At 36.8% G+C, this 25,947-nt stretch overlaps 6 protein-coding genes across 15 annotated transcripts; 3 read left to right on the top strand and 3 right to left on the bottom strand.

Annotated features, from left to right (window-relative positions):
- Positions 1-1,521: 1,521 nt before the first annotated feature.
- On the top strand, positions 1,522-5,039 carry LOC9325359 (cyclin-A2-4). Of its 2 annotated transcripts, none has more exons than XM_002889250.2 (11): positions 1,522-1,713; positions 2,514-2,867; positions 2,963-3,164; positions 3,256-3,392; positions 3,472-3,564; positions 3,642-3,775; positions 3,851-4,003; positions 4,096-4,129; positions 4,225-4,374; positions 4,470-4,604; positions 4,721-5,039. In XM_002889250.2, the coding sequence occupies exons 2-11, from the start codon at positions 2,586-2,588 to the stop codon at positions 4,778-4,780; spliced, it is 1,380 nt and encodes a 459-aa protein (XP_002889296.1). In that variant the 5' UTR covers positions 1,522-1,713; positions 2,514-2,585; the 3' UTR covers positions 4,781-5,039. The 2 variants fall into 2 exon arrangements, with proteins under 2 accessions (XP_002889296.1, XP_020890750.1); XM_021035091.1 differs by lacking the exon at positions 1,522-1,713 and adding an exon at positions 1,769-2,320.
- A 27-nt stretch (positions 5,040-5,066) lies between these two features.
- On the top strand, positions 5,067-8,114 carry LOC9323897 (D-glycerate 3-kinase, chloroplastic). Of its 2 annotated transcripts, XM_002889249.2 has the most exons (12): positions 5,067-5,504; positions 6,003-6,385; positions 6,463-6,542; positions 6,613-6,664; positions 6,753-6,794; positions 6,873-6,951; positions 7,029-7,060; positions 7,161-7,229; positions 7,309-7,383; positions 7,472-7,588; positions 7,669-7,719; positions 7,806-8,114. In XM_002889249.2, exons 1-12 carry the CDS (start codon positions 5,264-5,266, stop codon positions 7,947-7,949), a joined length of 1,365 nt encoding a protein of 454 aa, XP_002889295.1. In that variant the 5' UTR covers positions 5,067-5,263; the 3' UTR covers positions 7,950-8,114. The 2 variants fall into 2 exon arrangements, with proteins under 2 accessions (XP_002889295.1, XP_020890748.1); XM_021035089.1 differs by having other exon boundaries at positions 6,753-6,951.
- A 90-nt stretch (positions 8,115-8,204) lies between these two features.
- Positions 8,205-10,022, bottom strand: LOC9325358 (auxin-responsive protein IAA15). 3 transcript variants are annotated; one of them, XM_021035094.1, is made up of 4 exons: positions 9,147-10,016; positions 8,878-9,068; positions 8,669-8,762; positions 8,205-8,510 (listed from the first exon to the last, which is right to left on the bottom strand). In XM_021035094.1, exons 1-4 carry the CDS (start codon positions 9,347-9,349, stop codon positions 8,447-8,449), a joined length of 552 nt encoding a protein of 183 aa, XP_020890753.1. In that variant the 5' UTR covers positions 9,350-10,016; the 3' UTR covers positions 8,205-8,446. The 3 variants fall into 3 exon arrangements, with proteins under 3 accessions (XP_020890753.1, XP_020890751.1, XP_020890754.1); XM_021035092.1 differs by having other exon boundaries at positions 8,878-10,018; XM_021035095.1 differs by lacking the exons at positions 8,205-8,510; positions 8,669-8,762 and having other exon boundaries at positions 8,870-9,068; positions 9,147-10,022.
- Positions 10,023-13,332: 3,310 nt separating this feature from the next.
- On the top strand, positions 13,333-15,678 carry LOC9323896 (E3 ubiquitin-protein ligase At1g63170). 2 transcript variants are annotated; one of them, XM_021034083.1, is made up of 5 exons: positions 13,333-13,444; positions 13,769-14,541; positions 14,625-14,750; positions 14,847-15,115; positions 15,287-15,678. In XM_021034083.1, exons 2-5 carry the CDS (start codon positions 13,907-13,909, stop codon positions 15,307-15,309), a joined length of 1,053 nt encoding a protein of 350 aa, XP_020889742.1. In that variant the 5' UTR covers positions 13,333-13,444; positions 13,769-13,906; the 3' UTR covers positions 15,310-15,678. The 2 variants fall into 2 exon arrangements, with proteins under 2 accessions (XP_020889742.1, XP_002889294.1); XM_002889248.2 differs by having other exon boundaries at positions 13,335-13,444; positions 14,847-15,126.
- On the bottom strand, positions 15,623-23,280 carry LOC9323895 (N-terminal acetyltransferase A complex auxiliary subunit NAA15). 2 transcript variants are annotated; one of them, XM_021034082.1, is made up of 27 exons: positions 22,991-23,187; positions 22,349-22,427; positions 21,845-21,927; positions 21,591-21,740; positions 21,306-21,421; positions 20,876-20,981; positions 20,394-20,465; positions 20,188-20,303; positions 19,847-19,979; positions 19,620-19,697; positions 19,483-19,536; positions 19,309-19,379; positions 19,109-19,163; positions 18,914-19,009; positions 18,530-18,658; positions 18,347-18,429; positions 18,020-18,250; positions 17,794-17,917; positions 17,615-17,722; positions 17,380-17,511; positions 17,213-17,269; positions 16,970-17,067; positions 16,831-16,889; positions 16,632-16,743; positions 16,439-16,539; positions 16,086-16,273; positions 15,878-15,957 (listed from the first exon to the last, which is right to left on the bottom strand). In XM_021034082.1, exons 1-27 carry the CDS (start codon positions 23,039-23,041, stop codon positions 15,892-15,894), a joined length of 2,748 nt encoding a protein of 915 aa, XP_020889741.1. In that variant the 5' UTR covers positions 23,042-23,187; the 3' UTR covers positions 15,878-15,891. The 2 variants fall into 2 exon arrangements, with proteins under 2 accessions (XP_002887831.1, XP_020889741.1); XM_002887785.2 differs by having other exon boundaries at positions 15,623-16,273; positions 22,991-23,280.
- Positions 23,281-23,490: 210 nt separating this feature from the next.
- LOC9325357 (DNA-repair protein XRCC1) lies at positions 23,491-25,937 on the bottom strand. Of its 4 annotated transcripts, none has more exons than XM_021034085.1 (8): positions 25,829-25,907; positions 25,261-25,443; positions 24,968-25,156; positions 24,770-24,881; positions 24,520-24,605; positions 24,294-24,407; positions 24,126-24,212; positions 23,491-23,956 (listed from the first exon to the last, which is right to left on the bottom strand). In XM_021034085.1, exons 2-8 carry the CDS (start codon positions 25,435-25,437, stop codon positions 23,651-23,653), a joined length of 1,071 nt encoding a protein of 356 aa, XP_020889744.1. In that variant the 5' UTR covers positions 25,438-25,443; positions 25,829-25,907; the 3' UTR covers positions 23,491-23,650. The 4 variants fall into 4 exon arrangements, with proteins under 4 accessions (XP_020889744.1, XP_020889745.1, XP_020889743.1 ...); XM_021034084.1 differs by having other exon boundaries at positions 23,493-23,956; positions 25,261-25,580; positions 25,829-25,937; XM_021034086.1 differs by lacking the exon at positions 24,520-24,605 and having other exon boundaries at positions 24,294-24,361; positions 25,261-25,580; positions 25,829-25,937.
- Between the last annotated feature and the right edge of the window lie 10 nt (positions 25,938-25,947).

The raw sequence follows: 25,947 nt of genomic DNA, 5'->3' as shown, positions 1-25,947 counted from the left end.
TTTCATATGAATGTTTTGACTTAATCATCTGACTTTTTTGCCGCTTCACTTCAATACCAAAAACATACACTGAACTTTAACTTTTTATAATTAACATTTTCATATGAAACAACAATTTTCATTTAAAATCTGATAGTCTTCGAGCTTTTCTTTTTGTTTTTGTTAAAAACTAAAATACTTCTGATACAAGATTATCAAGGTCGTGAACATAACAAGACCTGAAATGGCAGATTCCACCACTTTAATTAATTGTTCACGTCCTAAGTATCTTTTATTTTTCTAAGTGGATCCTGCGGATCTACGCATCAAAAGTAACAAGTATTATAATTATTTTGTTTTTGTTCTAAACTAATAATGCCAAGGACATTGAGATCTATTACAGTTTTTATAACTCCTACTATTATTTAAAAAGAGTATTGTATAACGTCTAATCGCGGAAAAATCTCTCCCCAAATGAACAAGTTTAATTTCATGTAGATTTGGTCAAAGTAACCGATGAGAAAATTATACATAAGTTTTGTTTTACATGAAATAAAGAAAGTGTTAGTATCACATAATGCATGTTATCTTTTTACTCAATAGTAGTATACAAAGACCACGGGAGCGTCTTAAGTATGATTTTAAAACGGAGCAAATCCAATGGAAATAAAAACGGATTCTTTAAGTTTCTACGAAAATGTTTAAAAATTTGAAAGGATATAGGTGTAGAATTTACTTAGCACGTGGTGTCCAAATAGAGGCTTTAAGAAACATAGAAACGTAAATCTAAAATAAGAAGAGTGATTCTGGGGTAAACGTGCATTTGGTCTTTGTTTTTTACTACTAGTTGGTTTTATCTTTCAAAAAAAGTTTACAACTTTACCATTAAAAAATAAGTGGTGGAATCTTTCTTCAGATCTTCAAAATTTGAACAGAGTTATGTAGTTTAATCACTTTTATTTACCTTTGGATGAATAGCCCACGCTGTTTAGTAACACAGCATTTTTTAAAAGAGTAATAACAGCGCATTTGAACGGTGTAAGTAAATTAATTATGATACATTTCTTGGAAAACGTAACTATATTCCTCCTCTATCGTTCTTTTACTTTAATACCAAAAGTAAATAAAAAGGCATTCGAACAGAGAAAAAAAAAAAAAACAAAATCTGCATCATAAATCCTCATTAATTACAACAGGTTAATGGTACCAGAAAAGAAAATGACACAGAACCCAAAATAGCAATAGGTGATTAAGGTGAAATAAGGTAAATGATTAGTTACCAAAATCTAAAGAAAAATCTCTGTTCAATGACATATCAAATTGTAAAAATTAACCACAAATTACTTACCAAAAAAATCCCAAATAAACTAAACTAGTAGTATATTATTAGCTCTTTCTTTTGCCCTTGTTTCATGGTCAAACAGTCAATGAGTTTCGTTAGAAGCACATAAACAAACACTTCTTTCTTAATACGAGTAATAAAAAAGTTTCTATTTATAAAAAAATGAAATGAATATAATACTAATATCTTTAAACCATTCTCTATCCCGCTCACTCTGAGAGACAGACAGTCCCTTTGCATAAAAGCGAATTGACTAAAACCATTTACTCTCTCGATCTGCCCAAGCTCCCATCTTTTTTGTTCGAATAGCTCTTTTCCCCATCTTAATAAAAGAAATTAAAAAAAAAGAACTTGTTTTTTCTTCATCTTCTTGAAGAAATTTCTGGAGCGTAGTAAGTTTATATCTCCATCATCTTCTCCATGAATTTTTTTTTTTTGCTTTTGAAATGTGTTGTTATTATTTTTACGGCAACCCTGCATTTTTGAGGCGGTTCTTTGGGAGGGTTTCTTGAAACTTTCTCTTGGTTTTGAAGCTTTTTTTGGTTCACTCGGATTTTCTTGGATTAAAGAAAATCTGACTTGATTACTTTTTTTTTTTACGAACGGATCGATAGGTTTTTTTTTTTTTGGAGATCTTGCATCTTTAAACTATGGGTCTTTTCGTTTTCCTCAGACGAAGTTTGATGTAGTGGTTCCTTTTTTTGTTCCGATTTCTTTTAGGATAAACAAACATTTTATATAAACCCCATGAGAGAAATTGAGAAACTTTACTAATTTCTCTGATTTTTTTTTCTTCAAATTTAATTTTATCCAAATTCTGCGCATAGTCGCTCCGTCTTTGCTATAAAACTGCTGCGACTTTTTCTTTTTCAAGGGTCGAGGGTTTTTCTGCATTACAGTTTTCGATTTAAGTAATAGTAATTCACAAATACTTGTTCTTTTAACTTGAATCTGACTTGCGTTTGACACTTTGGAACTTACTTCGACCAACTAAAACAAGTATGTGTTGCAATTCTTTGTCGACTCATGATTGATCAGATAATAATTTTCCTCGTTTAGGACAATAATTTTCCTTTTTTGGGCTAAACAATTTCTCCGAACATCTTATATGCATTGGTCTCTGCATAGATAAATATAGATCTCTCTGTTTTGTTTCATTGATCTTCGAGTTATTTTGACTTCACTTTCACAGATCGAGAGGTAATGTGGAGCTAAGGCCCAAACGTCAAAAAGGGTTGTTGGATCGTTTCAAAGGATTTCAATAATGGGGAAGGAGAATGCTGTTTCTGGAAACACTATACCAATCCATGGTCGCCCTGTAACTCGTGCTCTTGCCTCTGCTCTGCGTGCTTCTTCTAAGCTGATAACATCTTCTCAAGTGGCTGCTACAACACAGAACCAGGGACGTGTTCTTAGAGCAAAGAGTAAAAGAACAGCCTTGGATGAGAAGAAAGCTAATGCACCTAAGATTAAGAAGCGAGCTGTTCTTAACGATATCACTAATGTTACCTGCGAGAATTCTTACACAAATTGCTTCAGTGTTGCGGTTGTTAACTACACAATGCTGCATGTTAAAATTGCTAGTTTATATGACAAGAAGTATGTTTTTGCTCACAATTGTTGGTTCTTCTTTAAACTTAGGTGGAGAATATCAAGCTGATAAAGAAGGGACGACCGAGTTCTTCCAAGGTGGCATCTTCTTCGGCTACTTCACAAGTTACAGATGCAAAGCTAGGAGGAAGCTCGTCTGGTTGTACAGATACAAGCTTAGGCACAAACGAAGCATCTTATAGCTTTATCGCAAAGCCAAGTTCCAGATTGCCTCCAAGACCCCTTGGGAGAGGTGAATTTTATAAATGATCAGTTACTGAAGCGTGAGTGAGTGATTTATAACATTTCTGATGCTTTTTTCCCTTCATGCAAATGGTTTACAGTTGAAAAGAGTGGTGTCGGAGCAAGTTCCAGTGTGGCAAGTAGCCCGAAATTCGTTGACATTGATTCAGATGACAAAGACCCTCTGCTCTGTAGCCTTTATGCACCTGATATCTACTACAACCTGCGTGTTGCTGAGGTAATAATCCCTTAGATTTCGATATCTTACTATTAGGCATTTGAGGCATCTGAATCCTTACGACTTGTCTACTTAGCAGCTCAATCGCAGACCATTTCCTGATTTTATGGAGAGAACACAAAGAGATGTGACTGAGACAATGCGGGGAATTCTTGTTGATTGGCTTGTAGAGGTTAGTTCTACCTCCAGTTTGTTTGTTGCTTACTTTTGAAGTCTTTTTGCCTAACTTCTCACAACTCAACATTTCAGGTCTCAGAGGAATACACACTTGTACCTGACACTCTCTACCTCACAGTGTATCTCATAGACTGGTTTCTCCATGGAAACTACGTGGAAAGACAGAGACTTCAATTGCTTGGCATCACTTGTATGCTCATTGCTTCGTAAGTTTCTCATCCACCTAAAAAATCAAATTAATGCTCTGGTCTGAACACAAGATCTAAAAGAGTTTGTTGCAGGAAATATGAGGAAATCAATGCGCCACGCATTGAGGAGTTCTGCTTCATCACGGATAACACTTATACAAGAGATCAGGTCCTGGAAATGGAGAGCCAAGTAGTCAAGCATTTTAGCTTTCAAATATACACCCCCACTTCAAAAACATTCCTCAGGTAATCTCACCGGACAGTGCAGATGCTTCATCATGTGTTGTTGCTTTTTTTTTCAGTCTTTGGTGATTCAGAGTATACATTCATCTTTGTAGGAGATTTCTTCGAGCAGCTCAAGTTTCTTTCCCGGTAATGTGCCTTTCTTTTAGCAGATTAGATATATCTATTGCTCATAAAACATTATAGCAGAAAGATTGAAACTTTTTTGATTGATGGATCTGCAGAATCCAAGTCTGGAAATGGAGTTCCTGGCGAATTACCTAACGGAATTGACGTTAATGGACTACCCTTTCTTGAAGTTCCTGCCTTCGGTCATCGCTGCTTCGGCTGTTTTTCTTGCCAAGTGGACATTGAACCAATCAAGCCACCCTTGGGTCTGTAATTGACCAACTCTCTTCTTCATTATTAAGACACACAGCGAATCTTGAATATCACACTTGTTTATTTTATTTTATATTTTTGTGAACAGAATCCAACTCTTGAGCATTACACAACGTACAAAGCCTCCGATCTCAAAGCATCTGTCCACGCTTTGCAAGATCTTCAGCTTAACACCAAAGGATGTCCCTTGAACTCTATACGCATGAAGTATAGACAGGACAAGGTATTAAAAAACTGTTAAATCTTAGTTTGGTTTTCTTAAACCAAAAGAAGAAATCTGGTTTGCTTCGGTTCGGTTCTGTTTAACAGTTATGTGTTTTTTTTTTTGGCAATTTACAGTTCAAATCCGTGGCGGTGTTCAGTTCTGGAGAGCTACCGGAGAAGCTATTCATCTCCTAACCGATATAACACACAATCTGTAGTAACATTTTCTGATGGTCCACATTCATCTGTCTGTCAAATAAAACAGAGTGTCTTCCCACGGTCTGATCATTACCAAGTAACCGGATTACTTAGGGTTCGGTTAAGTCCGGTTTAGTTTTAGACTGGTTTGGTCCTTCCATACCTGATATTTGTTCTGGTCGGTCGGTAACACGAGTTTGCAAGTGGAATGTACATTTTTTCCTGTTTATTCAGGCAATTTCTGGTCTGCTTCGAATATTTTATCTCTTAAAAAAAACTACAAATTGACAGAGAGACAGAGCATTTTTTACACATTATCCAAGGGAGAAATGTGACTCACATATTATGTGGCAAGAATTGTTTTTTCGTTTTGAGGAAAATAATAATAAAAAATTATCAATTTGTTCTACTTCTTCTTCGCTGCTGATGTGTCTCTCTGCTGCTTGAGAGAGAGAGAGAGAGAGAAAAAAGGGGTCGAGAATGGCGGTCGCAATGTCTTGGAGTAGTTTGATATCATCGGCTCTTCAGCATTATAATAATCGGATTAATCTCAGAGATTATCCGATTCCGTGTCACTCTTCTAATCCTATTTGCAATTCTTTTAATTTCAAAAGACGTTCTTTTTCTTCTTCTTCCTCCAAATTTAACGACCATGTCGTTAACCCTTCTTCTTCTTCTTCCTCCAAGCTTTCTCCAATTCGAACCCATTTCTCTTTCGCTGGTAAACGCCTCCAATATTACACTTTTATTTTCCTGGCCTCCTTGTAATTTTGCTGGGTTCAAGTTTGTTCTTTTGGTCATGTTGCTCTATTGAATTTAGTGAATTGTTTGCCTATTTGGAGTATCAGATGGAAACAAATCGTTTGCAAATTGCTTGAGAATTTCAGCATGAGATTGTGTTATTTACTCTTCTCGACGTTCTCTGATTGTTTTGATCAGCACTCCTTGTGGAATCCATTCTTTTGTTTGAGGATTATCTTGTATTATTTTGTTTTCGTTTTATTGTTCTTTGTCGATTCTAGGATTATAAACTAGAGTTTTTCAGTTGGAGCTTTTGTTGTTGTTCATGGTTTGATTGTTTCATTTGCGTTGTGGTTTGGATTTAATGTAATAAAACTATTGATTTTTAGTAACTGCAGAAACCGAATTCAGAACTGGCTCTGCAACTTCAGGTTTTGAGATTGTGACCTTTTTTTTTTTTTTTGTTAATTACGTGTAGGGTGTGGCTGCTCCTGGATTCAGGACAATTCAATGGTTCATGATTATGCTACAACTAATGGGACGTCCAAGCGATGCTCGGCGTTACCAACAACAAAAACAGTGGATGTCTCTTCAGTGTCAGATCTTTTTGAATTCATTTGCTCGGGTCCTCTCGTAGACAAGATTGGTATCACTCCTCAAAGTGTTGGCCAGTCTATTGACAAATGGTTATTATACGGCTCACAACTCTGCAGACTGTTTCAGCTTAATGAGCTTAAGCTCACGATTCCTCAGAAAGCTAGGCTATACCACTACTATATACCCGTATTTATTTGGTGCGAAGATCAGATTGCTTTGCATAATTCCAAGTTTAAAGATGGAGATGATGTACCTCCATTAGTGGTACTAAATTGTTTCTTTTCTTAGAATATTGGAGATGATGGGTGGATCAATCTGATTGATGTGTTTTGACGATGCAGATTGGATTTAGCGCTCCTCAAGGATGTGGCAAGACTACACTTGTGTTTGCACTTGACTATCTTTTCAAAACAACAAAAATGTACATTGATCTGCTGCACCTTATCTCATGTAACTCTTGTGATTCTTATACTAACAAAGCAATATCTCAGGAAGTCGGCGACGATATCAATAGACGATTTTTACTTGACTGCACAAGGTCAGGTAAGATGTATTTTAAGATTATACTTGTAACCTCTGTTGACTGGACATTCTCTCGTCTCCACTTCTTAGCTTCCCTTTTTTTTCTCAGGCTGAATTGAGAGAAAAGAATCCTGGAAATGCACTTCTAGAGGTAAATTCTCAACCTTTTTCTTTTGTCTATCTTTTCTTTAGTTTGAATTTATCGTCATGGTTTCTTGTTTGTATCCAGTATCGTGGAAATTCAGGAAGCCATGATCTGCAACTCTCTGTTGAGACACTAGAAGCCCTGACTAAACTGACCAAAGAAGGTTTGCTTCATCAATAAAGTTTTATTCTTAGGTTGCTATATTCTTATTTACCGTGTAAGTCTTTTGGTCATTAACAGGTATAAAGATGAAGGTACCTAGGTACGACAAGGTGAGTCACAGCTTGATACTATCTTCTCTGCTTCATCACTTTAGAACGAAAACAGAGGAACCTGTTCTTAACTCCTCGATATATTTTTATTTGGCTGCAGTCTGCCTATAGTGGGAGAGGTGACAGAGCCGATTCATCAACATGGCCTGAAGTTGAAGGACCTCTAACGGTATTTCTATCTTTTATGTGTTTTGGTTCAAAGTTAAAAGGATATAATTCCATTAACAAAAATGGTCCGATTTCTCTAGGTTATTCTCTTTGAGGGATGGATGCTTGGTTTTAAGCCTCTTCCAACTGACGTTGTTAAAGCAGTTGATCCGCAGGTTATCTCAACTCCCTTAAAACCATTGAGTCGCAATACACAACCGATATAACATCTTATAATGAATAAGTCTGATCCTCTTTCTACAGCTGGAGATTGTGAACAAGAACCTTGAAGCCTATTATGACGCATGGGACAAGTACATTGATGCTTGGGTCGTCATCAAAATCCAGGACCCAAGTTATGTATACCGGTGGCGTCTTCAGGTTTGTATATCTCATAACAAACTAAAAGGTTTTCGCTGCGTTTCTATACAAACATGGTTTTGTTTTTTTGGATTGAACAGGCGGAAATCGCCATGAGGCAGGCTGGTAAAGCTGGGATGTCGGATGAGGAGGTATTGATACGTTTTGACTAATCAGTTGTCTTCTGGTTATAGACACAATCATTGTTGTTTTTGAATGTTAAAATCTCTGTTTTTAGGTGAATGACTTTGTGTCGCGGTATTTGCCGGCCTACAAGGCCTATCTTCCAACTCTTTACGCGGAAGGACCAAGCGGCTCGGACCCAGACCGCGTCCTTGCGATAGATATCGATGAAGAAAGGAACCCGATACTCGCAAACTAATGAGATGCTGTCTCCATTGCCTTCATAGTGTTTCTCGTTGTATGTAAAAGAGTACCATTACGTCACACGTTCTTCTTCCTTGTATCTTTTGACATGCTATTTGTTACACTATACTTTCACATATATATACTTTTTCTTTATTATTATTATATGTAATTGTGGTCAGTTGTATTTGTTTGAGATTTAATGAAACAAGAAAATCTTGTCCGTCTTGTCGATGTCGTCATGTTTGGATCGTGGTGGTCGGCACTGATGTTAAAAGGTGGTTGTGATTATTACACTTATGTTTGTATAGTGGTTATTAAAAGTCATTTAAACAATAGGACATTACATACAAAATCGACGGCCACAAAAGGTTTGAAATTAAATATTTAGCATATTGCAATTCAAAAATGCATATGCATGTATACATCTCTGACAATATTTTATGCATTTGTGATCATTAATCTTATAGCCTTTCGAAGATCCGATGCGTTTACGGTCTGGAAAGGAGAGACCTATAATCCAATAGCATCTCCTATTTTCATCAACCTCATACGTTTGCACGATTCCACAAACATCCTACACAATATAATCAAAATCCCAAGGAAATTTAGTTTCATTCACAAAAAATAATACAGTAATTTTAGTTTTGATTTAAAAAGGAAAGAGTACTAAGCTGAGAAAAAAAAGGAAAGGTACGTAAAAAGCCACACAAAGGGTTAACTCCGGGAACTCACATCCACGGGACATCTCCGACTAACATCCAGTCACCGTCCTTATCCTCGTAAGTCGCCACAAACTCTCCCTTCCTCTCCAACTCCGTCACTTTACCTACCACCATCCACAAACCACTCTTAAGTTAATTTACCATAATACCCTCCACTTAGTCAGTCCATCATCTAAACAAAATCTTTCCCTGCTCTTACAATATCACTCGATCACTTACATATTGTTATTATACCCTGAAACATGTTTTCTAGAGCGGTGAAAAGTTGCCCGTAGCAATCGTACATCTCAAGATCGACTTTTCTGAGATAAGCCGCACCATCCACCGCCACTTTCACGTATTTCCGCCTCACCGTCGTCGTCACTGTTTTCCTCGCCGTCGTTACCGGCGGCCACCCAACCAACTGGTCACTAAAACCACAATAAAGAAGATCAATCAAACATGCATATACATGCAACGATAACAGAAATTTAATATGCCGTACGTACTTAGTGATCAGGCTTGAGAAATACTTATTCTCGTGTCCTTCCCCGAGTTTTAAATCAACGGTCTCGAGGAATCTACGTTTGTTTCGGCACTTTTTTGGACCGTCCGATGCATTTGTCGGAGTGCCAGGCAAAGCTAGGGTCAGCTCAATTCCTCCAAGATCACCGGAATCGGGCCAAACCCTAACGTATTCCTCCGATGACATTAATATCTTAATCTATATATAAAAGTTAGTTAAAAACAAAAGTGCGGAAAGTGATAAGACAATATATATGGCACTAACTTTTGGCTTGAGTATGTGAGACTCTCGAGGTTTCCAACTTTGTATTTATAGTCGATCTGTACTTGTCAGCTAAAAACCTAGTGAACCCTACCTATAATGACACGTTTTCCTCTAACTGGCGGTTTTTATATCTCCACGAAAGCAAGTGAATAGTTTGGTGATTAGCTTCTACTTCGTGTGGTGTGGGCTCATTTATAGTTATAGCCACTTAGCATCTCCTAAACTGTCATTAGTGGATGTAATTGCATATGTACGGATATCAGCCTGATTTTTAGCTCATCTGGTCCAGCTCCTACGTTATGGGTTCGATTAAGGAGAAGAAAGAATCATCGAATTACTATTAGAAAAGAATTAGACTATAATTTGATAATATTATAGACTAGCATGCATGCAGAAATCGAGAAAAAATAAATTCTTAGCATTATACACTTGTAAAATATAGTTGAAAATATTTTTTGAATCGCATTCATGTTACTTTATAAACGTTGAAAAATATAATAAACTTTAATCCCTTATATTTGTTTGTGTTTGTCAATTTCAGTTCCATATATTCTTCGAGAGAGATCTTCTATAGTATTCCTTTTGTCGACACTTTGTTGTCACTTTACACTCCTTTGAATTATCTTTTCAAATAAGTTTTTCTTTCTTCATCAAAAAAAGTTTCACCGTTAAATATATATGTGTAATGTGTATATATAGATGAAATGTATATTAGTTTTCACTACAAATCATAGTTTAACAAATGTATTCCTAATTATCCATCATCGTACACTACACACTAATTTAGTACAACAATTCTTTAATCCAGCAAAAGAAGATTCTCGGAATATGATATTACTCGGCTTTATTTGTATTTTCACTTTATTTTCTATGTCTGAAATTTTCATTTATATAATTGTTAATTTATTACTAGAATGATAACAATTTGAAAACAACACTACTCATAGTATTATTTTTATTTTTTTTGTCAACAACTTTATTAGATTAGCTTATACAAGCCAATTTTGGGGATATTGTTTACATAGGTAATTAGATGCGGTTGGGTACGAACATTTCGTGCCAGATTATCCGCTTTTGAATTTGCACGTCGAGAAATCAAAGATAAAGAGAAATAATCAAACTCATCCTTGTCGCTCTGAATAGCCTCTAGATAGGTAGAAAAAGCTGGCCACTCCGTCGGGGAAGACACCATCTTCACCAGGTCTGAGCAGTCTGAATAGAAACTTACTTCGCGTTTGTCTTGGCCAATCATACATCTCATGGCCCAAACTAATGCTTCCACTTCTGTGTGTAGACATGTGAGACTTCGTCGGAGGTTGGCAGCGCCCATTGTTGGTTCATCCTCACCTTGTAGTGTACAGAACCATCCTAAACCCGAGTAGTTGTCACTGTCTTTCCAAGAGCCGTCAATGAAACATCGATACCCTGTAGTGTTTATAACCTTTGACTCAGCTGACTCACGGGGCGGTACGTCCTTTACTCATATTATTCTTTCTATCCCATTTCATAAGATGTTTTAGAAATTTTTTTTGTTTCATTTTACTAAATGTTTTATAGATTTTTATATAATTATTTGATACTTTTGACTCTTTAGATTTTGATGTCAATTCAACTACATTAGATTCTCACGAGCAATTCTAAGCCGTTAGTGTTAATGAAGGATTGATCAACGGTGTTTCCGGTATGTGGTTTCTAAACCATAGTTTTTGAGTATTTTCGTGATCAAAAAAGTTGTAGATACTGCTGGTTTGAGATTTGAAGACTGGTCTCGGTCGTAGATACTCGCAACAATTTTGAGTTCATGTTGCTTTCTATATTTGTCCTTCTTTATGGTGGTTCTATTTCATCTTGGTGTCTGTTTGTTGTTATGTTAATTTATTTCCTTTCGCTTTGTACTTTTCAGTCTTTTATGCTATTCATATTACTTTATAACCGTTATGTTACAAACGAAAAAATGTTAGAAACTTAATATTGATACCAAAAAACAATCAGTCTTTTTCTGAGTTGTTAATTGTGCTTTCAACTAATTAATAAAAGTATAATGTTTAGTTTCCAAAAATAATATTTTGATTTTTGTATTTTTATCTAAATCATGTTATATTTTGGGACAGAGTATTATGATCTTGTGGGACAAAGAGAGTATTATGATGGTGTGTTGTGATTTTTCATCGAGAATAAAAAAGAAATCCCAACTAATATGCGTGTCAGCGTGTGGATTGTAAACAATGAAAAGAGTGTTAACAGACCTAAATGTTGAAACTTCTACATCAAAACTGAAAAGCAGTCTAAAATGAATTATGAAGATCAATCATTTTTAGATTAAAAGTTTCATGATTTGTGATAGAAAAGTTAGAGAGAGATAACTATCACTTTTTTAGTGAGAAATTTCAAACTTTTACTGAACAGTTTTTCAATGTCCGGTATGTAATTAATTTCATATATCTAACCGTCCTTTTATTATCTACATGCAATTTGGAAATCTCATTTCAAAATCTGTAATAACCAAAGCACGAATCATAATAAGAAGAAGAAAAAAAGGAACAATTAGGGATCGATTCCCCTCAAACGCGAAAGTGCTAGTCATTTATATTTGGCCAGGGGCTTTCACCTGGTCTTCCCCGGATCCTGGGGAGATTAAGGGCTTCGGCTCCGAACCTCCTGGTAAAAAAAAAAAAAAAAAGAACAAAAAAGTTTGGAGAGAAGAACATTAATTACAGCAGCGCAGGCTCACGCGTAAGTCACGTGACTCTGTTTCTTCATCGGGGTACATTAAATCATAAATGATTTGCTGATGGTTCGTGACACTATTCTTAGACCAAATAGGTCCTACTGGCGACACGTGACGAATTTACCGGTTTCGATTGCAAACCCGTGACCGGTAATTCCGGTCAGCCATTCTTTTTTAAATTTGTTTTCTTTCGGTAATAGTAATTATAATGCGCATGGAATGAAACAGTCGGTAATAGTAATTCTTAGACCCATGTGAGATAATAATAAGAAGTACATAAATGATGCAATTTGGTAGCTAGAATTTTAATGTAATTGAGATTATTTTTTAATAGATGATTGTTAATAATTTAGATTTATTTAGAATTTTCTCTCAGATAATCGAAATTGTTTTTAGGATCTATAACAGCAGCGATGTCTTTGAACAATTTACTTGTGTAAGTAAGATAACATAATATAACGGTCCAACACTTAGAATTGCGAAATCGGTATGTTAATCCAATAAAGCCCAAACTAAGGCAGAATTCCTGCGATGGGTCAAGAATACACCATATGGGCTACATGGCAGATTTTAGACCATTTTGTTATCATTCCATAAATAAAGCCCAGTTTTTTTTTTTTGTTATTATTTCCATATGATTCTCAAAATAAAATGTTATAGGGAATCCAGAATTCGATTAAGATTCTTCTTCTATTCCATTATGTTCCAAAAATTCAGATAATTAAAGTGTCAGAGCCACAGGATCCATATCTCTACTCTATAATAAACTTTATATTTAATTTCTTTGTCTTAACATGAATTAGGAAAAAAAAAAAAAACTTTCTTAAGAACTGAATATATCAATAACAATTACAGTATAAATGTATAATTTTAAAATCTGGAATGACAAAAAAAATATATGATTAAATTTTGAAGAAATCATTAGGAATATAGCCTTTTTTCAATAAACCTCTGACTCTGAGATTATTTGTCTGGAAGGAAAGTGCTTAATTAGGTCATAAACCCTCTAAACAAGGAGTCATCGACGACCGTCCGATCAGATATTACACAGAGATCTAACGGTTTAGGATTTCAGAAATAACGACGAAATCTTGAATCATCAGTTTAGTAGTAAAAACTTAAAAATCAATCAGTCATCTCCCGATTCACTGCGAAAGCAAAAAACGAAAACAAAAAAAATCAGCCGATTTCTTTTTTTTTTTTTCTTTTGTCTCTGAAGAATGAAAAAGAAGAAGAGTAGTACAAGAAGTACTAAGAAGAATAGCTTATTCGCAGCTTTTTCAATTCTGGTAAAAAAGGCTTCATCACCATTGTATCTTCTTCTTCTTCTTCTTCTTCCTGTTTTCTTTTTAGCTAATTCCGAATTTTTGGGTATCATCTTATGCTACGGTTGAATTTGTTGGAATTCCAGTTTTGGGATCAGAATTTGAATTGAGTCAAAATTTTACTTGGAACTGGGATTTTTTGTTTTTGACTTAGGGTTCCTCACTCAAATGGTTGTTAACTCTTGCAGAGACCTTGTGCTTCATTTATAATTGATCCTAAAAAGCTATCTGAATTTCTTCTCCATTTTTGGTTTGAATCCTAAAGTTGTTTCCTGTGCTATGTAACAGGTGAATGATAGTTTAGCATTACATTGCTCTTGCTAGCTAGAGTTGAATTGGCTTTGGTGAACACAAATGTCAAAGACAATCAGGAACGCCTAGCTGCTGACTTTGGATTGGCTTTTCAGTTTTCTACTTTGTATTTAGATGGATGTTTCTTCCATTGCGCGAACAAGCCTAACTGATCAACATCCTTTGTTAATGGACCACCATACCCACAATAACCGCGACCACATCGTTGACATTACAATGAGCAACGGCCAGGACTCTTCTTCTATCGATGAGCTCACTCCTCCTCATCAAGGTGAAGAGGAGACAGTATCATCATCAACTCTTACAGCGCATCCAGCTCCTCCTCAGCAAAGACCAACTTCTTCTAGGAATGCTCGCCGTACTACTAGTACTAGGAGTCCATTGAATTCCGGCCTTTGGATCTCAGTTGAGTTAGTTGTCACTGTCGCTCAGATTGTTGCAGCCATTGTAGTTATGGTTCTCGCTAAAGATGAACATCCCGAAGCGCCATTATTTACTTGGGTTATTGGATATACTTCTGGCTGTATAGCCACTCTCCCTATTCTCTATTGGCGTTTTCGCACTTATAGTCGAGGTACAGGACAAGATTCTTCACAACGTCTCAGTAGCTCTTCTCAAGCCAATAATAACCCTTCAGAGTCCACACCATATACAGCCGTCTCAGTTGCTCAAGCAGCAGATGAAGAAAATAGCACCGACATGAGTGCAGCACCTAGAAACAATCAAGTTGGTGAAACCTTAAGAACAAGGTAAGTCTAATTATTATTTTTGGCTTCAATTAATTGGGTTGGTAACTTAAGAATCAATATTGATAATTGTTAATGACTTGCAGGCTCAACGGGCTGGTGGACCACTTCAAGATGGCGATTGATTGTTTCTTTGCTGTGTGGTTTGTTGTGGGGAATGTATGGATATTTGGAGGTCACTCATCTCCTTCTGATTCTCCTAAACTGTACAGGTACACGCCCTCGACTTCATCCGCTCTTATGTCCCAATGGAGAACTGAAATTCTAACATGCATGTTTTTTTTTGTTTGTTTGGTTGGGCCTTGCAGGTTATGCATAGCGTTCCTTACTTTCAGTTGCATTGGATATGCAATGCCATTCATACTATGTGCAACCATATGTTGTTGTCTACCTTGCTTAATCTCTGTTCTCGGATTTCGAGAAAACTTCTCACAAACTAGAGGAGCCACTACTGAGGCCATCAACGCACTGCCTGTCTACAGGTTCAAATCAAAAAGTAGAAATGATTTGGAATTTTCAGAAGAAGGTGAAGGTGGATTTCTTCTCTTGGGATCTCAGAAGAAACGTCTTATATCAGGCGAGGATGCCGTAAGTAAATACTACTCAGATTTCTTTTCTTTAGTTCCGCCATGGATTCATATGAATGAGTTGGTTAATTCAATTGTGTGTAGGAGTACAGTATTTGACGTATCTTCAACTGTTAACTGTTGACTATTGTCTGCATTTCTTGGATATATTGGTTTTGCAGAGCTGTTGCATCTGCTTGACTAGATATGGAGACGACGTACAAGTTAGAGAGCTTCCATGCTCACATGTCTTCCATGTAGACTGTGTAGACAAATGGCTTAAAATCAATGCGACTTGCCCTCTCTGTAAAAATGAGGTTGGAGAAAGCAGCGGTGCTTCCTCATAGATAAGAGGTGAGTTGATCCCAGCTGTTTGGACCTGGGATACATAGTCTGTGATGTGTATAGACTTAAGACTTGTATAGTTGAGATGTTGTTTATTCATTTTATCTGTCCAAGAGTTGTATCTTTCCAAATCAATAAATTTCGAAATAATGTTTGTTATGAGAGAACGTATATAAGAAAAAGATGTAACACCACTCAAAGGCAGGCTTATCAAATCAAAAATTTTCCAGAGATGTCAAGAAGCTTAAACAGATAATGTTATGGGAAAAATAAATAATGTGGGGAAACTGATAAAAGAAGAAGATAAAAGGGTACAACATCAAAAAAGCTCGAAAAATCCTCTTAAATGCGTGGAGAGAACAAAACGAAAAAGAAAAAAGAAAAAAAAGACACAGACCCTCTCTCTTTTTGTGGCAATGTTCTTCAAACTTGAAACCCAGCCTTATATAGAAAAACAATTATACACATTTGGCATGTTACAACTCCAAACATTTTCTGATCCACACACCTCGGGGAAAGAGTCATTAAATCTCAAGTTTGATCCGAGTCTGCAAGAACAGATCTTCCATCTTTTGTAAATTATCTCCTGGGTTGATTGGTTCTTATTGATAACTAAGAGGTTTTTCAGGTTGAGACTGAGAGGCTCTTGAATGCTTCGAGTTGTCCGTCACTCAATTCAGTCTGACCCACTAGATGGTTTGGCGTGTCACCGTTCTCATTGCTCTTGCGAGATGAGTTGTACACTGAATCAGGCATCACAGAGCTGTGCTTGCCTTCAAAGTGAGTTGAACAGGGAAAATACTCGGCGCAGCGTGATTTCCATCCTGCAATTATAACACCATAACATTGCTTATCATTTTGCAGCAACTTACTAAATGAGACCAACCAAACACAATAAATGAAAACAACACCCGCAGAGAAGTCGTCATATTGGTGCAGAGAGCTACTACTTAAGAGAAACAGCACAGTGAAGATTATTTAATGCTTACTGGAGGCAGCATCTGAGTCAAGGAGAACTGTGTCTAGGAGCTTATGAACTGCTATACAGTCTTTTAGTTTCCATTCTCTTGCTGGTCCTAGAGCTCCATTTCTGCATATTGACAACCAAATGTTAAACATACCAAAAAAACAGAGAACAGAGAGAGCAAGGAACCATTGGGTATTTGTTTGAAGGAGCATTACGTTTGAACCACTTTATTGGTTGAGTCTTCAATTATTTTGATTGCCTCGGTTTTCTTGCTTGGATCTAAAATATACAGCATTTCAGCATATGCAGCTCTGTGCACCAAAGAATCTGCGGAGTTGCATGCAAACGTTACCATTTTTTCATTAGACATTGTAATGTCTCCGTGAGGGTACATGTAATCAATTTAATACGCACCTTCGTGTCTACCAAGAAACTCTTTGTTTGCTTCCATTATTGATTTATTCTGCAATTGACTAGAATGCGAACGGACAATTTATCTCACAACTGATATTGAAAAGTAACAGTAAAATTGGATAAAAGTTTGAGTAGCCACCTGATTGATGGGCGCTCAGCCTCTAGAACACTCCAACGAAGTTTCTCAGCTTCAGTCGTTGGAGCACTTATCGATTCTGCCATGAGGAAGAATTTAACCTGCCACCAAGTTCAAAAGTATAAGCCACCAAATAGAAAACACGTCTACCCACATAACACTTGAAGGGAAAACATTATTATCCCTTCTCTACTTTACATGATTAAACTCTTTTTTAAAACATCACAAGTTACACAGATTTCATACCAAGGAACGATGTGAATCAGGGTTCTCTGCATCCAATTTAAGCAATTGCTTGACGGCCTGAAGAGAATGAAAAATGAGAATGGTAAATCCCTTAGAATACTTGACGAAGCATATTATAGAAATATGATAGATCCAATCTAAGCTTGAATAGGATCTAAAGCAGTTACCTGGAATGCAAGTAGAAACTTCTGTTTTCTCATATTGACCTCAAAGGAAAGTAGATGAGTCTCCAAAGAATTAGGCGAATGCTTCTGGAGTAGTCTCAAGTACTTTGAAGCCTCTGCCATTGGCTGCTCAACCTGTACAGATTTGGTTCTTTAGCTAGCCTCTATTAAAGTTAAGAGTCATAATACAGTTGTGGTGTCGACCACAATACATCTTACAAATGAAGTAAACCACAACCTGAATTAACTTTTGCCCATGAGGATCTGGATCTACAGGTTTCACATTTCGTTTGCCAGACTTAGAGGCACTACTGGCAGTTGATTCTTCACTCTTACTCTCAGCTTCCTGAAACGAAAAAGAGCACTCTTAAGCCATCTTAGTGTCAATTCACTGTCAAATTCAATGAACACGCCTACTTTCTTAGCTCGGGCTTCTGCCTTTTTCTGCTTCTTGATTTTCTTCTTCTGAGCAGGAGCCAACTTTGACATTTCATCTTCTTCAGCAGTCGACTTGGGAGAGTCATGCAATTTCAGGTAGCACCTGAACATTCAGGCCGAGAGGCAAATGAGCTATAGTTACATGGAATTTATCATGCATCGATACAGTAGATACATTAGTACATTTATGCAACAAAGTGTTCACCTGATAGCTCTGATTGCTGCTTTGTGGAAATATGGGAACGAGTGCAATCGGTCTTGGAACTTAAGCATGTCAACATATGAACGCAAAGTCATTTTCCTTAGGCAATACGAGTGGAAATCAAATTGATCTTCAGAAATGTCAGCATAGTGCTTCTCCACAGCTAAGAACTTCTTCAAAGCACGTCCAAGATCACCCTGACGGAAGTAGCTATCTCCAGATGCAAGATCATACCTTTAACGAAATAAGATCAAAAGACGGCCATTAGAAAGATAGCTGAATGGTCAATTCTACATTAGCAAAACTACTCAGGGTTCTATAGAGCCATACCACATGCACTGCATGTCATGAAGATTGTTGAGCTGATCCCCCTCTTTGGTAAATAAAACAGCAGTTTTCTCAGCCAAGGGCACCTTCACCAGAAAAAATTACAGAATGGAGAACTAGCGTTGAGGCTTAATGTCAAAGGCATCGACCAAAACTATATAATACGAACAAAACCGAGATGCAAACCTGATCTGCTTGCAACATACGCTTAACGCATTCACTGTTTATATAACGATCTGCTAGGTCCATGCCTCTAGCTTCATCGGCAAGTGCAGCAGCGGCAGTCAAGTCTCCTGCATGCTTCATTATTCGGCTCTGTTGAGAGAAACAAGCACAAGAGTAAACAAGAACATCCTCATACGAAAAAGAAAACCTGATACACGGTGTGCACACAATATACAAATTCTGTTAACACAATTGCTATAACTAAAGAAGTTCAAACCCAGCCATCCTGTCAAAAAAAGTTTTCAAAATGTCTCCATACATAGTGCAAGCAGCAATAGTGACACCAATAAAACTGATGGATCAAAAACTTATAAGAAGATTTTTGGCCATGATAAACAAGGATACCTTAACGGAGTACAGATCAATCACTGTTGGCGTATGAGCAATGGCCTCATCAATTTTACAGAGCGCAACATCATATTGACCCCGCCTGTCATAATGCTGCAATATGAAAAATATGTATCAAACTAAAAATACACAAAACATCAAAAGTAAAACTGATTATAGAGAGAAATTAAGACAGTAATAGCAAAAGTGAACCTGAGCCAAGAAAAAAAATGTCCACAAGAGTGTGGAAGGGGGCTCTTTTACATCACTGCATCAATTAAAAATTAGACAAAGAATCGAGTGATCATCATTAACTTTGAGAACATTTCGATGTTGTTTTGTATAAAATAAGACCTTATATAATAGATGACGATAATTCAGTGACTATATCAGTAATAGATTCACTTGTATACCTTCCTGGGAAACTTCCGGTAGTCCTAATCGAATGTTCCATCTCAACAACTAGTTGCTCCAATATATCAGGCTGGGTAACAAAATAAGTATTAAAACATATAAAAAAAAGTAAGGTAAAGCCAGATCAATGAAATTGGAGACAGCATACTCAAGGACAAAGCAGGGAAACTGACCTTGCGAGGGTGATCATACAAAGAAGAGAGATCAGAAAATAATGAAGGAACACCCTGAGACAAGTATCAAGAAATGTAAGAACATATTCTATTAGATCACTGTCAAAACGAAGAGATTCAAGGGCAAGAAAAGATACCTTTGTCAAAAGAGGTTTAATGTATTTTGCTACAGCCTCCTTAAAGTTCTCATCTTGCAGAAAATCCAATGGTATCCTCTGAAATGGGGAAATAGAATATAACTTAACCCCATAACTTAACCCCAGTCTTAGAATTTCACGTATGGATAGCCACTACTAGTTCCCTATGAAGTAGAAGGATATTAGAAAATGTATTACACTACAGGGACTGATATGCCTTATCTCACCTTAACAGCGGATGACCTAGTGTACTGCTCACTTAGAGACAGGTACAAAGCATTTAACTTCTCAATCTGGTCGGACGAATATTGACCACTTTCTGAATACAAACCAAGGCATTTTTGAAGGCCTTCATAATATCTGAAAAAGTAAGGAATGCACTTTTTTATTTGTTTACAAAAATTGACAGTACCAAAAGTATATAGAAGCCTTTGAAAGCAGCAAAGGTATAGACAGCCAATTTTATGCCAAAGATAATGAAGCAGAGCAAACAGATGTGACAATAGAGAAAACGAAAAAATACACAGATAATTTCTTTAGAGCTACTTTAAAGTGCAAAGGAAAAAACCTGTAATTGTCAGGGTTCATGGAAAGTAAAACCCTGTAGAGTTTATTGGCTTCTTCTAGACGACCAACCTTTGACAAGAGAGATACCTCTTGTTCTTTGTAAGACAACTTATCAACCTACAAACAACGAAATGAGGAATGTTAAATCTACTACATGTGTGCATCCTATTATCCGAATACATTCAACTATCAGATTTGTAAACGTACTATTTTCGGTTCTTTTTTGTGCAACTCCTCAAGAGCTTTGTCAAAAGAACCACTCTCCTCAAGCAAGGAAACCTGGAAGGAAAAAAATCCAGCTGAGATTTTATGCAGCTACAGATATCAAAAATGTGCTAATGCCAAATGTAGGTTGCTCAAACAGAGAAGTTTCAGGGGAAAAGAGTGAACAGCACCACCACTCCAGGTGGCTTGGAGAGACTTTCCATTGTTCATATCCAATTCTTCTTGTGAGGGTTCTTGCAAGTGAGGGTTATGCTTTTTTCACAAACGAATACAGGTGTGATTCAAAAATGTATGATACAAGCAGTAAGCCATACTTTATACCAAACACAACTTGTACTTTTGGCATTTTCGTCAATAGGAGATAAATGTATGATACCCGTTTAGGCAAGCATGACTTTTCAGGGAAAAAAACCTTAGAAAGACAACAGTCATGGTATAATAGTTATAAAGCTTCTGGCTGATACCTTGTATAGAATCATTTCAGTGTGTTCACATAGCTCGTTCTCAGGAGGATAGTCATCCTCTAAAGTGCCTTCATACGCTTCCAAAATTTCAACAGCTTTAGAAGCACTGGTTTCAGGAAAAAATAAAACAAGTTAAGAGATCAAGGTTGATATACATGGCTAGCTTTTACTAGTAAAGAAAAAATGTTCACAGAAAATTGTACTGTATGTTCATTGGTATATTATTTCCTAAAAGTCTGATGTAAGATTCCTCCCAACAAAGGCATACGCTATCTACTCCTTAAAGTGTTCAAGACTACAATTGCAAATCATACGCCATTAACCAGTAAACAGCTAGCCAATAGTCCAAAGAAGAAATACTAGCATTCCATTCAAATGAGTAAAGTTCAGCAACAAATTTAGATTTAAGGGGTCAAGGACCATAACATACTTTGCGTTTAAATGCTGAGAGACTGCAAAGCCAATCCAGTTCATTCGGTGATTAGGCTTTAATGTCAAAAGCTGCTGCCTGGTCTCCACAAAACCGGATAAGTCCCGCATTTGTGCCTAGTAATAAGAAAGTATACAATATGATTAACTATTGACAGCATCAAAAGAGATTAAAAGCGGAACAAGCTTACACAAAGTAAAAGTGATAAAAGTACGAATTGCCATCAGCTTTGAGAATAATTGGCACTTAATATATTCACCTCAATCCAGTTTTTCCCATAATTACCTGCAGAAGTGAGAGGTCCCTGAGTATTTCAAGGTTATCAGGATCTATTCTAAGAGCATTTCGGTAGCATTTGATGGCTTCTCTATACTCTCTGTCAGACCGGTACAAAAGACCAAGCACATGCCAGCAAACATGGCTTTTGATATCATTCTGCATGAAAAAATTTAAGTATAAATCCTACATTACCCTGAAAACCATACCACGTCTAAAAACTAAGGAATAAAGTTGTGATTATTGAAGAGTATATTCGAAACCTTCACTCCAAGCCTAACAAGCTCATATGCTTCAGTTTTGCGGTCCATACAGTTTAGAGTCAGTCCTTTCATAGATAAAGTCTCTGAAAATCACAAAAAATAAGAGAGACAAATCTTTAAAAAAGGAAAAGAATAACAAAAGAAACATTCAGCAGAAGCAAGAACCGCGTTTAACACAAAACAGAATAGATCTCAACTAACAAAACTTCACAATACCAAGCATTTCCTATGCTTCAGTACATGATCATACACTACAGCCCTTATACTAAAAATTGATTTATTTGCTTCAATAGGAACAAAGAAAATTACGTGAATTTTCTAACAGTGGTTGATTCTTAAAGCTATAGACAAGACAACCAAGCGTCTAGTAGACCTACGAGTCATTAGATCTCGGTTGATGATATGTAGTACACTAAATATAGAGTTGTAAGTTCAAATAGCAATGAATATTAGCACTAAATCACAAAAGAATAGAAGGAAAGTTTTGATAAAAGACAAACTGACCTCCATGATCAGGAAACTTTTTTAATATGGCATCAGCAGCCTTGAGTCCCTTCTTGTACTGCTTAGTCTCATATGATTTCTGCATTATAAGATCACTCAGAATAACTATATGCGATATATATATATACTAAAACACTTGAGAAAATTACATTACAAATAAAGGAGAACTATTCAAAGCAGGTTGAACAATATATTGGTTAAAACCAAAGTATATGCTGAAGTAGACTTTAGAAAAGATGTCTGAAACAATATATCGATAAAGATTGGTTTTCATGTTCCTCAAAGTAAACTAAGAATCCCTGAGCAAAAAAACTCGACCAGGTCTCTCTATCTCAGCCTGTGTCAAAGATCCTAGGCGACTAAAGAAGCCCAGAAGCAATCAATAGCCGATAATCAAAAGTAATTGAAGCTAAGAAATTGGTACATCAAACTAACTAACACATTAAGGAACCAAAACTCCAAACAGTTTACTTCACATGTCAACGACTTTTCTATTGACCCAACACATTGACGATTAACTTAATTTAGGGTTGGACAAAACTCATCGTAATCCAATTTGTGCTGAACAGAACATTACATCGCATGTTTAAAGACAAAGCAAAAACTGAGAGATAGAGAGAGAGAGAGAGCATCGGAACATACGACGATGAGCTTGAAGAGGTTGGCCTCCTTAGGAGGAAGCGAAGCCCCCATTTTTCTTGCGCTACTAAGAGAGCTCGCGAAGAAGAAGATGTTCTTCGCGACGAGTTCGATAGGGTGAGAGAGAGAGAGAGAGAGGTGGCGTACTATCCGCTTCAACCCTATTACTGCGAACAAAGAAGGCACAGCTCTCTCAAGACAAAACCCAAATAAGGGTATAAATAAATTAGGGTCTTGTCTTCAATCAATCTTCTTCGATTCTAACCAAATCGGTACATCTTTCCGGTTTAAATTCGTTACTCTTATTTTAGAAACGGTTGTCGAATTGGATAGAACCAAACCGGTTCAAAACTGGAGACATCTGAACCTAATTGACCGAACCAAAATTGTATTTTAACCGATCAATTTCATATATACCATCGTCAATCGACACTAGATAGTATCAAATCAAACCGACTTAATTGCAACCGGTTACATCTGTAAAGACTTAAGCAAAAAAAAACTAAACCGAATCCAATCCAATCCAGCATAAATAAATTTTAATTCCCGAACCAAGCAGACCGGATTAATTTCAACTATTAATCAGTAACATCCTACTCGAACCGAACAAAACGAATAACCAAACGTCTCGTGCTTTCATATGCAAAATGAAACAAGTTTCATCTAAAGACACTCTAAAGAAACATTCCTATAAGCAAGTTCGATCTCTTCTTCAGTCATCTCAACGGTCTCATCACTGTCATAGCCACCGGCAACCCGAGAGGTCTCTCTGCTTTTTGTTCTCGATGATTCAGCTTCGCTCGTGTTTGCTAGCTCAACCTCATACATCTTTTTCCAAGACTTGGCTTGTTTGCAAAGTTCTTCCTTTGAAGCTGTTGAATTCTCTTTTTTAGAAGACGATTCGATCTTTCCAAGCTCCTTCACTACACGAGGGACAAAGCTCCATAGCTCTGTAACTGATCCAATGTCCTAAAATTAACAACATTCGAGAAAAATTCAGACGATTTGATTCAACCAACGATCTTCTTAAAGAAACTGAGCAAAGTAAAAGAGGAAGAACATTTTTAAGGCTCTAAAAATGTACACAGGCGGCAATTGACAAGGCAACAATTATTGTTCAGACTTCAGAGATATTAACCTGCTTCTGTTCAAGAGACTCTATGGCGTCTTGTAAGCAGGTTAAGACTCCTTCAGCAGCTATTCGCTTGATTTCGGCTGGTTCTGGCTGTTACAATGGTTTTAGAATAACCGAAACATACGATCAAGAAAACATGTGTGTTTGAAAGAACATAATACTCCCCCTTACCTTCTCCTCCTGACTCTCAAGCCATGAGATGGTTTGAGTTAGGTCATCCCTGGCCCATTTCTTCACCTCTGTAACAGAAAATGGCTCTTTCACAAGATTGCAAGCTGATCTATTCTGTGAAGATATGGAAATAAACAGTCATACACCCTTGATTGGAGCAAAATACGGTTCGTTTTGATTAACCAAATTATCAGTTATGGTCTAATGGGTGAAGGTTTAAACATGCCTTGGATGAGGTAGATGGAGTTCCCCTTGTTTCTGTTTTTTTCTCTACTTGCTTCTCTGGTTTTTTAGACCGGTGTTCACTATTTTCTGATTACAGTCAATTAAGCTTCACGGAGTCAACTAAACATCGGAGTGAAGCAGGGGAATAAGAAAAGCTATTCTCTTGTTCATAAACTTAAAAACAAGGTGATATTGATGAACCTCAGGATGATTAAAACAGAGATTCTATCTAAAGCCTTTCCAATATATACCTTGAATAGCATTTTGACGAACATTGCTTTTCCTCCATGGTTTTCCAGCATGCATAAGGTATTGCTCAATATCCACCAACTTCTTCTGCGTATAACACTCAGTTATCCAGTCCTGAAGACAGTTAAAAGATCCAAAACATGAGTAAAAAGGAGAAATTCGATTACCAATGGATCACTTATGAAAGTCAAAGAGGTAACCTTTGAGACTATTGTTCCCCCATTTGTTTCAACTTGACGGAACTTTGGAGTGTTGGGAAAAGCACAGATCAACAAGGTAGAGTCAGAGTTCCAGTCAGGTTGATAGGTGGCTCCCATTGTCAAGGCCTGTGACCTCAGTGTACTCCTCTCAGGATTAACAAGACCCGACAGCACAAAAACAACTCCTTCCTGCATAGTTTAACCTTAGACTCAATTAAAAAAAAAAAAGGCATATGACTAACATGAGAGCTAAAGATTATATAGTTTCAACAAGACCATAAAGGCACACAAACCATAAGTTTAGAGAATTCCGTGGTACTTGAACTTGGCTCAGCGTGTTCTGACTTGTTGGAAGGGGCATTTCTGCTGTTGTGCTCTTCATCCTTAGGCTTCTTACAATGAGACTTACCCGGACTAGTTTGAGGATCCCTTGAACTCATCCAAGAAGGAAGATTTCGCTTATGGGACATCTTGTCCTTTACACAAGACAAGACAGGTTTATTCCTAGGAAGAAACACTAACTTACACCTAAGCCACTAGTTACGTGAAATCCCAGGAAGATATAGCTATTGCATCTAGCAGAACACAAAGCCAGAGACAAAACGGTGCAAATCTGCAAAAGAGTAGCAAAAATTGTAAAGCATTCCCTAACAACCTTTTTTCAATTTCAACATAAAATCAACGGACAAGGGTTAGAATTCGAGTTCCGATCAAAAAGAATAAAAAAAGAAGAAGAAGCCATTGCAATTAACAGAAACATCACCAGAAAACCCTCGAGAACTAAATCTACCCATCTAAACAGATTACGAAGAAGCAAGCGAAGAGAAGACTATAATTAAACTTGCGAAGAAAGCGGGGAACCTTAGCTAGCGCTCCGTGGCTTCTTCTGCGATCGAAAGCATCAGAGAGGCTGTCAATTTGTCAACAACATACGAAAGCCGATATCAGATTTAAAATGATGAGACTATTCATGTTAACAA

Source organism: Arabidopsis lyrata, assembly GCF_000004255.2.
Source record: "Arabidopsis lyrata subsp. lyrata unplaced genomic scaffold ARALYscaffold_2, whole genome shotgun sequence".
In the NCBI taxonomy this organism is placed as follows: Eukaryota; Viridiplantae; Streptophyta; class Magnoliopsida; order Brassicales; family Brassicaceae; genus Arabidopsis; species Arabidopsis lyrata.
This window is presented reverse-complemented; position numbering and strand designations above follow the sequence as displayed.

Bases quoted from the DNA above. Each gene is read 5' to 3' on its own strand.
- LOC9325359 (XM_002889250.2), top strand. From the start codon at position 2,586: ATGGGGAAGGAGAATGCTGTTTCTGGAAACACTATACCAATCCATGGT. The intron at 3,393-3,471 runs GTAATAATCCCT...TCTACTTAGCAG, and splicing joins ACAACCTGCGTGTTGCTGAG to CTCAATCGCAGACCATTTCC. The intron at 4,130-4,224 runs GTAATGTGCCTT...ATGGATCTGCAG, and splicing joins CAGCTCAAGTTTCTTTCCCG to AATCCAAGTCTGGAAATGGA.
- LOC9323897 (XM_021035089.1), top strand. From the start codon at position 5,264: ATGGCGGTCGCAATGTCTTGGAGTAGTTTGATATCATCGGCTCTTCAG. The intron at 6,665-6,752 runs GTAAGATGTATT...TTTTTTTCTCAG, and splicing joins ACTTGACTGCACAAGGTCAG to GCTGAATTGAGAGAAAAGAA. The intron at 6,952-7,028 runs GTTTGCTTCATC...GGTCATTAACAG, and splicing joins GACTAAACTGACCAAAGAAG to GTATAAAGATGAAGGTACCT.
- LOC9325358 (XM_021035092.1), bottom strand. From the start codon at position 9,349: ATGTCATCGGAGGAATACGTTAGGGTTTGGCCCGATTCCGGTGATCTT. The intron at 8,763-8,877 runs GTAAGTGATCGA...GGATGGTGGTAG, and splicing joins TCAGGGTATAATAACAATAT to GTAAAGTGACGGAGTTGGAG. The intron at 8,511-8,668 runs GTGAGTTCCCGG...TATATTGTGTAG, and splicing joins GTCGGAGATGTCCCGTGGAT to GATGTTTGTGGAATCGTGCA.
- LOC9323896 (XM_002889248.2), top strand. From the start codon at position 13,907: ATGGATGTTTCTTCCATTGCGCGAACAAGCCTAACTGATCAACATCCT. The intron at 14,751-14,846 runs GTACACGCCCTC...TGGGCCTTGCAG, and splicing joins GATTCTCCTAAACTGTACAG to GTTATGCATAGCGTTCCTTA. The intron at 15,127-15,286 runs GTAAGTAAATAC...TTGGTTTTGCAG, and splicing joins TTATATCAGGCGAGGATGCC to AGCTGTTGCATCTGCTTGAC.
- LOC9323895 (XM_021034082.1), bottom strand. From the start codon at position 23,041: ATGGGGGCTTCGCTTCCTCCTAAGGAGGCCAACCTCTTCAAGCTCATC. The intron at 17,068-17,212 runs GTATGAAATCTG...ACTTGGTGGCAG, and splicing joins CTGATTCACATCGTTCCTTG to GTTAAATTCTTCCTCATGGC. The intron at 16,540-16,631 runs GTAATGCTCCTT...GTCAATATGCAG, and splicing joins ACCAATAAAGTGGTTCAAAC to AAATGGAGCTCTAGGACCAG.
- LOC9325357 (XM_021034084.1), bottom strand. From the start codon at position 25,437: ATGTCCCATAAGCGAAATCTTCCTTCTTGGATGAGTTCAAGGGATCCT. The intron at 24,882-24,967 runs GTTACCTCTTTG...AACTGTCTTCAG, and splicing joins GGGGAACAATAGTCTCAAAG to GACTGGATAACTGAGTGTTA. The intron at 24,213-24,293 runs GTAAGGGGGAGT...CCATTGTAACAG, and splicing joins TTGAGAGTCAGGAGGAGAAG to CCAGAACCAGCCGAAATCAA.